Raw genomic sequence first — 9,166 nt, forward strand, 5'->3', positions numbered from 1 at the left:
ACTAAATCGCCAGGAATAACAATTTGCTGGCGGACAAATAGCCAAATCCGCCAGGATTATGCAACAGTGGCGAATAGGGTCTCCACCAGCATTAAAACCGCAGGCAAAACACTTTTCCTAGCGGACAGCTGTCCAAATCCGCCAGGAATACCATTTCACGCTGACAAGGCATTCAACTTTTCCTGGCGGATATATCCGCCGTCATTAATTAATTCGTAGCGAATATATCTGTCGGCATTGATAATATATCCGCCAGGAAAAGTAATAAAATATATTTAAAAAATCCTTTCCTGGCGGATACAACTGCCATGATTATTGAATATAAATAAAAAAATAAATAAAATTATATTTGAAATAATTAATATAAAACATTTCAAATAATAATTATATACTAATAAAGATAAAATCCTTCAACTAACAATATATGTCAAATAATATTGTTTAATCAATAGAGATAAGATAAAGTAGGCAAATAAAAATAATCTACTCAAGTCCAGCAGCAGAATCCGAATCAGAAGCTGAATGTGACCCTGATCCTCCCTGCGGACCAAACTGTCTCATAAATTCATCATCACCTAAATTGCCAGAAAGCAATCCGGAAAATCCAACACCCGTAGAATGATGTGACCCACCAGGAGATGGCTGAGAAGGTACCTCTGGCCGATACATAGGCATCTGCAAAGGTGACTGCGGCATAAACGGCATCTGGTACATAGGATGCATCGAGAACATTCCATAGGGAGAATGTAGAGGCTGACTCTGGCCAGAAGGCTGTTGTTGATGAGAGCTCTGCGGGTGTGTCTGAGGCATAAACGGCATCACTGGTTGTTGTTGCTGCATAAACATCATCATCTGCTGCTGCTGCTGTAGCTGTAGCTGAGTCTTTAACAGCTCAATTGCCTCATCTTGGGCATCCTGCTTAGCCTGCACAGCCTCATGCTTCTTCTGCCATTCGAGGCACTGTGCCTCCAAAAGAGCTTCTCTTGTCTTTGATGATCTCCGAGAAGAAGTACTAGATTGAGCCCTAGCATAAAGCACCATTTCAGGTGTCACCCCATGTCCATAGAGCCGAACTCTATTTTTCCTCTCAGGACCCATCTTCTCAACATACACTTTTGTACGAAGTTCAGAAGTGTCATCCGCTTCAGACTCAACTCGTGAGTCAACGGAACTCTCCATAGACATCTAATAAACAAATATTTAGATAAATTTGTAAGTAAAATTTAAGAACATAAAATACACATTATGGAAAAAAAATATATATATATAAATATTTACCCCTCTCTGCTCCGATGGCACATCAATCCAACTATTGTCTTTGCGTGTGGGTGACACGAAAGAAAGTAACGGGATCGGGTTCAACTCCATGCTTCTTCTTCTAAAAATTTAAACCATTAAAAAAAATAATTTAGAACATATTTATGTGCTCTAATTAAATAAAATTGTAACTCAATATGATGAAAAAAATTAACTATACTCACATAATCTTCACGAAGACGTTCAAATGTCCACGATCCTGATGTATGGCTCATCGTTTGTTGAGAACAATTAGCTTTATTTTTCACAGCTATCTCCTAAAAAGTTAAACATAATATAAATTAGTCATAATTGCACATACTAGTATTATTAAATATTTGGTTAAAGAGTGTCACCTGAGTTTTCGGGTTATCTCAATGTTCCACCATATATCTTCGCCCACTGCACAGGATCTACATTATTGGGACATCTCAACCGCCGCTGACCTGTCCTGCCAGTGTAGTACTTCCCTTTCAAATATGCTCTGTATTCTTTATAAGCATGTTCAGCAATTGCCAAGGTCATGGTCTTAATCACGGGCATTTTTACCAAATCCTCATCACGAAAAGTGATAGTGCCCTACATCCATAAAAAAAAAAAAAAAAACAATTATAAGTAAATATTTGCAGGTATTTTACTTTTAAGATTATTTCAAAAAAATAAATTGATACCCGTATTTTGTCCCACAAAGTGTTCTTTGTCTCTTCTTCAACCAATCTCCAATCATGCACTAGAGGAACCTTATTGGGATCTTTTACTTCAGAAGATATAAACTTCGAAAACTCTATACTGTTCTGAGAAATACACTTCCCGCTCGGACTAAATTCACAATACTCTTTCCCCCTATGATCTTTACCAGCCCACTTAATCTTTCCAGGACCACGTCTTCTCCTTTGGGGCATTTCTACATATTAATCCAAATTAATATACATAAATGACAAAAATATTGTAAATAATAGAATAAATAAAAACTTTATATAAACAAACTATAGCTTACCATTTGAACTAGCCTCAACCTGTTCATCGTGGTGCTCGTCCATATGTTCTTCATTATCACTCATCTAAATAAATTATATATATATATACACCACCAAATACATACTACATAAATATTAATTAATTAAATAAAACTAAATTGCTATAAAACCAATATCTAAACACACAAATATATTTTAACATGGAAAACCCTTGAAAGGTAAAAACCACGGGACCTAGTCCAGCACAAAAAAAATTCAGTAATAAAAAAGTATTACATAAGAGTTCTTAATTACAAAACAACACAAAAAAAATAAAAAAATAAATTTAAACATCCATATCATCATCAAGCTCATCGTCAGCAATTGAATTAACCAGCTCAGTAGGCAAAGGTAATGCTTCATCAAAAGGTGTCTCTTCCACGCCAACCCTTGTTTGCATATCTTCATTGTCAAGTACCCGATCATCCAGATTTGGTATGGCATAATCATCAATTGTATCTTTATCTTCTAATACACCAAAAAAATCCCTCGGATGCGTTCGGACCACTACATGCCAATCTTTTTCAATCGAATCTGCAACATAAAATACTTGCATTGCTTGTGAAGCTAGTATGAAAGGGTCATCCCTAAATCCCAATCGATTGAAGTTCACCAAGGTAAAACCATATTGATCTGTCTTCATACCCCTAGGACTTCCACTATGAACCCAATCACACTTAAACAACATTACACAATGACCCATATCTTCTGCCTCGGTGGGACCACAATATCTAACCAAAAACATATCTGTGACAACACCATAGCAATTAACTTGTCCAACACCACCCGGAATATTTGCATGTACAAATACACCACAATTTTGATTCTTATGCTTATCACCCACTGATTTTATTCGAAATCTAAAACCATTAATAGCGTGGCTTTTGTATTTCGTCACAAGTGTGCGAGGAGGATTAGCAAGCCAATGCAAGTCATCGGATATCAACGGATCATTAGCATAAAACCTTGCATTAATCTGGGAAAAAGATGATGTAGAGACATTAGGTAAAAATTAATATTACAGACATGATGTAGAAACTTAGTAATTGAATTCTTACATGTTTCTTGAACCATTCAGGAAATTCCTTCTTGCTTATCTCCATGATTTGTCTCCTAGTGAACCTTTCCCTTCGATGTTTATCTCTCAAAAAGTCCTCATGTTGCCTTCTAAAAGGGATTACTACATCACAATTATCAAGAATGTATCTGTGGCATCGATTCCTATCATTTAGATCAAGCTCCACATTTTCACCTGAACCTAAATATTGACCTGTGGAGTCAAAAATTGATAACCCACCACATATTCCACGTCCAATACCATCTGCATTTCGACCCTTACGATTACGACGAGTATCAACATCTCTAAGGTACATGGAACAAAAAGATAAACCCTCATCAACCAAATACCCCTCAGCAATAGAACCTTCAGGACGACTTTTATTTCGCACATACCGCTTCAGTGTTTGCAAATACCTTCAATATTTAACATGACAAAAAAAAAAATTAGAGAATCAAAACTAAAATGAATGCAAATTAAGCATAAGGAAAGACCATTACCGTTCAATGGGATACATCCATCTATATTGAACTGGCCCTGCAATGGCAGCTTCATTTGCCAAGTGAATTGGGAGATGCACCATGACATCAAAAAATGAAGGAGGGAAAATCTTCTCCATCTGACATAAGGTTAATGCAATTCTAGAGTTCAGTTGATTGAATGATGCCTCAGTTTCCTTCTTGCTACACAACTGTCTAAAGATTGCACTCAACTCTAGTAAAACCATTGTGAAAGATTTGGGTAACACACCACGTATTGCAAGTGGAAGTAATTGTTACATTAAAACATGGCAATCGTGACTTTTCAACTCATTTATTTTCTCTCATTCACATTCACACATCGAGACAAATTTGCTGAATATCCATCAGGAACTCGAATAGTAGACAACACTTTGCAAAATGAGATTTTTTCTTCTTTGCTCAATGTGAATATTGCCGGAGGCAAAAATGTTTTATCTCACTCTCTGCGAAGGTGTTGACTATGTCTTATATTCAAGACTTCAAGATCTGCACGTGCAGCCAATCCATCCTTTGTCCTCTTCGCAATATCCAACAATGTTCCAACCACATTATCACATACATTCTTCTCAATATGCATGACATCGAGATTGTGTCTAATCAAAAGATGCCTCCAATAGGGTAGTTCAAAAAATATGCTTTTCTTTCTCCACTGACTGTAATTACTTCTAGAAATTGAAGGCCTGCGTCTTCTTTGTCCAACAGGAGCATTTTGGTCATGCTTTCCAAAAGTGAACCTCAAACTAGATAGTTGTTCAAGACATTGTAACCCATTCAACTATCTTGGTGCATGACGATCTTCTCGATGACAATTAAATGTTGCTTGTTCCTTTCGAAACCTTTGTCCAATGGGTAAAAATCTTCGATGCCCCAAATAACAAATCTTACGACTCACAGGAAAATGTTCTGATACATTATCATCCATGCAATGCGGACATGCTTTATATCCCTTAGTACTCCATCCAGACAACATTCCATAAGCTGGAAAATCACTAATGGTTCATAACACAGCAGCCTTCATCGTAAAAGTTTAGTTTGAAAACACATCATACGTGGTAGAGCCAACCTCCCACAACTCATTCAACTCATCAATTAATGGTCGCAAATACACATCAATATCATTTCCAGGACTTCTCGGTCCTGGAATCAATAAGGACAATAATAAATTTGGTTGCTTCATACACATCCATGAAGGCAAATTGTAAACAGAAAGCACCACCGACCATGTGCTATGGGCATTGCTCATATGGCCAAAAGGATTAAATCCATCACTTGCCAGCCCTAAACGCACATTTCGAATTTCTAACGCAAACTCAGGGTACAAAGTATCTAAATGCTTCCATGCCGGAGAATCTGATGGATGCCTCATAAACCCATCCTTGGGACATTTAGTTGCATGCCACCTCATATGTTCGGCAATAAGCTTCGACATATAAAACCTCTTCAATCTCGACTTTAGAGGGAAGTACCACATAACCTTAGCTGAGACTTTCTTTCTAGAAGTATCATCTTCCTTGTTATCTTTATATCTTGATTTGCCACACACCGAACATGCAGTCAATTTTGAGGTTTCTTTCCAAATATCATGCAATCATTAGGACATGCATCAATCTTCTCATACGTGAGACCTAACCCATTTATAAGTTTTTTTGCCTTATAACAAGATTCAGGCAAACAATCTCCATCAGGCAACATTCTTTTTACCAATTCTAGTAATGTAGTGAATAAACTATCTGGCAAACTCCCTAAACACTTAATCTGGTACAATCTTACAACGGCCTCCAATTTCTTAAACTCTTTACAACCAGGATACAACTCTTGATATGCCTCTTCAAGCAACTTGAAAAAACTTTCAGCCTCTGCTAAACGCCCATCCACAATAGGGGGTTGTGTCGACGACCCGACCTCTTCTTCCGTTACTGGTTGAACAAATATGTCATTAAGAAAATCGTGCATACCATCCATCTCCCCTACTACATCATCTTCTATCATCCTTAAAATTGGCTCTCCAATGTTAGGCTCCCCATGATGACGCCACCAAGCTTTTTTATAATCTTTATCCATATCATGCCAAACAAGATGATCCACAATAGTTTGTCTTCCAAAGGTATATCGATTGCAACATTTTTTACAAGGACATTTGAACTTATCTGGCCCAACACCATTCGCAACCGCTTGATCCAAAAACAAATTGATTCCATCTACGTATGCCTCTAACTGTCGCGGTATCGTCAACCAACTTCTATCCATGCTTTACCTCCTAATAATCACAAGATATTACGCGACTCTTAGATGAAAGCTCTAGACTCTAACGCCTACAATCTTTCAATCCCTATCATGTAGGCGTACCTATCCATACCTATTAGACTAAATTCAAAAAACATTCAATATATTAGAAGGAACAAATTAATAAATTAAATTCACACATTAATAAATTAGGAGGAACAAATTAATAAATTAAATTCACAAATTAATAAATTAGGATGATCAAATTAATAAATTAATTTCTCTTATAATTTTTATTTTTAAGGTTGATACATGAATTTTTAAAGTTAAATAGTATGTTAGCTAAATAACTAATATTTTTCATACTACCCTAATAATATATTAACACTAACATGCAATATATGACAAAATAAACACAAATCTAACACATACATATATATATATATCAATTAAATTAAGCATAAATAATTTTTAACATATTTTTAGCACTAACAAATTTTTAACTACCACACATCAACATACAACCACAAAAAACAAATATCCAAGACATAGAAAAACCTTGTTGCCAAATCAAAATCTCCACCCAAACCTTGCTACACCAACGGGTAGGCCTGCAAAATAAAACACAAAAAATCATAGTTTAGATCCAAATCAAACACATAAAATCAGACCCAAATCAAAGGCAAAACTGAATACTCAACGTAAAAATCCAAGGATGCACAAACTGAAACACCAATCGATCTTTGTTACACCTTTGACGATCGAACCTGAAAAAAAAAAGAGAAAATAAAACCCAAAATCAGATCTGTTTGAAACTCAAATCAAAGAAGGAAGACCCAAAATCAACACAAAAATACCCAAAATCAAACTCCAATCAACCTGAAATCGTGTTCAAACGAAGGAAGACCCAAATCAAACCCCAGCCGATCGAGTTCCAAAGGCCGCACCTGAAAATAAAGAAAAAAAGAATATATTACGAAGAAGAAGAAGGGAAAAAGAAGAAAAGAAGAAGAAGAAAAGAAGAAAAGAAGAAAAAGAAATGAAGAAATGAAAAAGAAGATCACTGTGAACTGAAATGAAGAAAGAGAAGGAGGCGCACGGCGAAGGAGAAGAGAAAACGCGAAGGAGAAGGAGAAATGAAAGGGGGGAGGCTGCACAGCGTAAGTAGGTTAGAGCAATCCTGGCGGTTTAGAACGCCTGGATTAAATATGATGGCGGTCCAATCCGCCAGGATTGAGTTTGACCGTCAACAGGCCTTCTGAACGCTAGAATTTTCCCGCTTGTTTAATCCTAGCGGATATAACCGCCAGGAATGAGTAATCTTGGCGGTCCCGTCCGCCAGGATTGAGTTTGACTCTCAACAAGTGTTCTGAACGCGAGAATTTTCCCACTTATTTAATCCTGGCGGATATAACCGCCACGTATGAATATTCCTGGCGGTTTAATCCGCCATAATTGAGTAATACTGGCGGTTTTATGTGTCCGCTAGGAATAGAGTAGCATTCGAGTCGGATAGGACTAATCCGCCAGCACTGTCTGCCACAATAGACATTTTTTGTAGTAGTGTTGGATTAGGGATTGGCCAAACTAAAAAAGACATTAGGATTAGAGTATTAACAATTTAAGCTTATAACTTTATATAACTACTAACTAGCTAGTTTATGTAACTACTAACTACATTAACTAGTTAATGTATACATTAAACAATGATAGGTATATTAGTTAAATTATTATACAATGATAGGTGTGTTTAAAGAAAAAAATGGAAACTAAATTATTAAAAGCTTCAATTCAACCATTTGTGTGTTTTAACTTTTAACAAACAATTAAACAAAAATTATTAGTTAAATAGAAGATTATTCATTAAACCTTTTTTTTTTTTATCAAACAATTTGTTAAATATCCTCAATTAAACCATTTGTGTGTAATAAAAATATTTAAATTAATTAATAAATTGTATATATCCGGTCCAGTCCGGTCTAGGCGGTTTGTGAAAAACTCAAACCGGTCCCCTTTTTTCAAAATGTTGACTTTTTGTTGACCGGTACCAAACCAAACCATTTTTTCCGATTTGGTCTGGTCGGTTTGAACAGTTTGACTGGTTTTTGCCCACCCTTACAAGCCACAAATGCACAAACCCTTAACCCAAGAATCTGAAACACAAAAAAGGCATAAATTCAATTAATAAGAAACTCAATTAAAACCCTAATAAAAAACTTAATTAAAACCCCAATCAGAAATCTCCAATCAGCTTAATTAAATCCCTAATTTGAACCCTTATTAGAAACCCTAATTCTAAACCCCCAATGCCCTTAAATAGTTAATTCCCTAATTCAAATCTCTAATTAAAAACCTCCAATTACCCTAATTAAATCCCTAAGAAGAAACCCTAATTAAATCCCAAATCAAACCCTAATTCGAACCTTAATCAAACCCTAATCAAACCCCCATTACCTGAGTGGTGAAGTGACTGTTGAGAGCCTGAGACTTGAGAGTTAGACAGAGAGAGACAACGAGATAGCGAGATGGAGAGATGGAGATGGAGAGACAGGGAGATTGAGAGAGCGAGGCAGGGAGATGGAGACTGATAGGTGATTTAGGCCTTTAGGGTGGAGTTCGCAGTGGACTGGTGTTGGTTCAGAGACTCAAAAATGGTGGAGACTGGAGATTGGAGATGGTGGAATTGAATCGTAGAGAGAGAGAGAGAGAGAGAGACTGGGAGAAGAGAGAGATCAAAAAGGGAGGGTCTAAAATGCTAGGTTTTTTTTAATCCAACGGCCAGGATTTGGCCACATATTTAAAAATAATAATAAAAAATAAAAATGTATTTAAATGTAGTACGGTACGGTATACTGCGATATTGACATACGGGTAGCCAAATCCGTGCCGTTTATATGCATTACTGCACGATATGTTTGCTGATACCGTATTCCACTATTTTCATACCGTACCGTGCGGTATTTTTCGACATGGTTTGCGGTTTTTTTGGGTATTTTGGTTAAAAAACCCACCCCTAAACTAAACCAGGGTGTTAAATTTCGAAGTTTTCGGCG

General features: G+C 36.4%; 2 protein-coding genes and 1 pseudogene across 2 annotated transcripts; all 3 read right to left on the bottom strand.

The window, feature by feature from the left end:
* Positions 1-483: 483 nt before the first annotated feature.
* Positions 484-2,357, bottom strand: LOC147282927 (uncharacterized; annotated as a pseudogene).
* A 241-nt stretch (positions 2,358-2,598) lies between these two features.
* On the bottom strand, positions 2,599-6,137 carry LOC147282928 (uncharacterized). The gene is made up of 3 exons (XM_086248308.1): positions 3,870-6,137; positions 3,371-3,785; positions 2,599-3,288 (listed from the first exon to the last, which is right to left on the bottom strand). Exons 1-3 carry the CDS (start codon positions 4,094-4,096, stop codon positions 2,599-2,601), a joined length of 1,332 nt encoding a protein of 443 aa, XP_086104434.1. The 5' UTR covers positions 4,097-6,137.
* Positions 4,327-6,137, bottom strand: LOC147282929 (uncharacterized). The gene is made up of 4 exons (XM_086248309.1): positions 5,509-6,137; positions 4,954-5,416; positions 4,783-4,868; positions 4,327-4,630 (listed from the first exon to the last, which is right to left on the bottom strand). The coding sequence occupies exons 1-4, from the start codon at positions 6,135-6,137 to the stop codon at positions 4,327-4,329; spliced, it is 1,482 nt and encodes a 493-aa protein (XP_086104435.1).
* Positions 6,138-9,166: the final 3,029 nt, after the last annotated feature.

This window comes from Dryas octopetala, chromosome 6 (genome assembly GCF_963921425.1).
Source record: "Dryas octopetala chromosome 6, drDryOcto1.1, whole genome shotgun sequence".
In the NCBI taxonomy this organism is placed as follows: Eukaryota; Viridiplantae; Streptophyta; class Magnoliopsida; order Rosales; family Rosaceae; genus Dryas; species Dryas octopetala.

Bases quoted from the DNA above. Each gene is read 5' to 3' on its own strand.
- LOC147282928 (XM_086248308.1), bottom strand. From the start codon at position 4,096: ATGGTTTTACTAGAGTTGAGTGCAATCTTTAGACAGTTGTGTAGCAAG. The intron at 3,786-3,869 runs GTAATGGTCTTT...TAAATATTGAAG, and splicing joins TGGATGTATCCCATTGAACG to GTATTTGCAAACACTGAAGC. The intron at 3,289-3,370 runs GTAAGAATTCAA...TCTTTTTCCCAG, and splicing joins CTGAATGGTTCAAGAAACAT to ATTAATGCAAGGTTTTATGC.
- LOC147282929 (XM_086248309.1), bottom strand. From the start codon at position 6,137: ATGGATAGAAGTTGGTTGACGATACCGCGACAGTTAGAGGCATACGTA. The intron at 5,417-5,508 runs GTATGAGAAGAT...TGGCAAATCAAG, and splicing joins ATAAATGGGTTAGGTCTCAC to ATATAAAGATAACAAGGAAG. The intron at 4,631-4,782 runs GTGAGTCGTAAG...ACAACTATCTAG, and splicing joins ATGTATCAGAACATTTTCCT to TTTGAGGTTCACTTTTGGAA.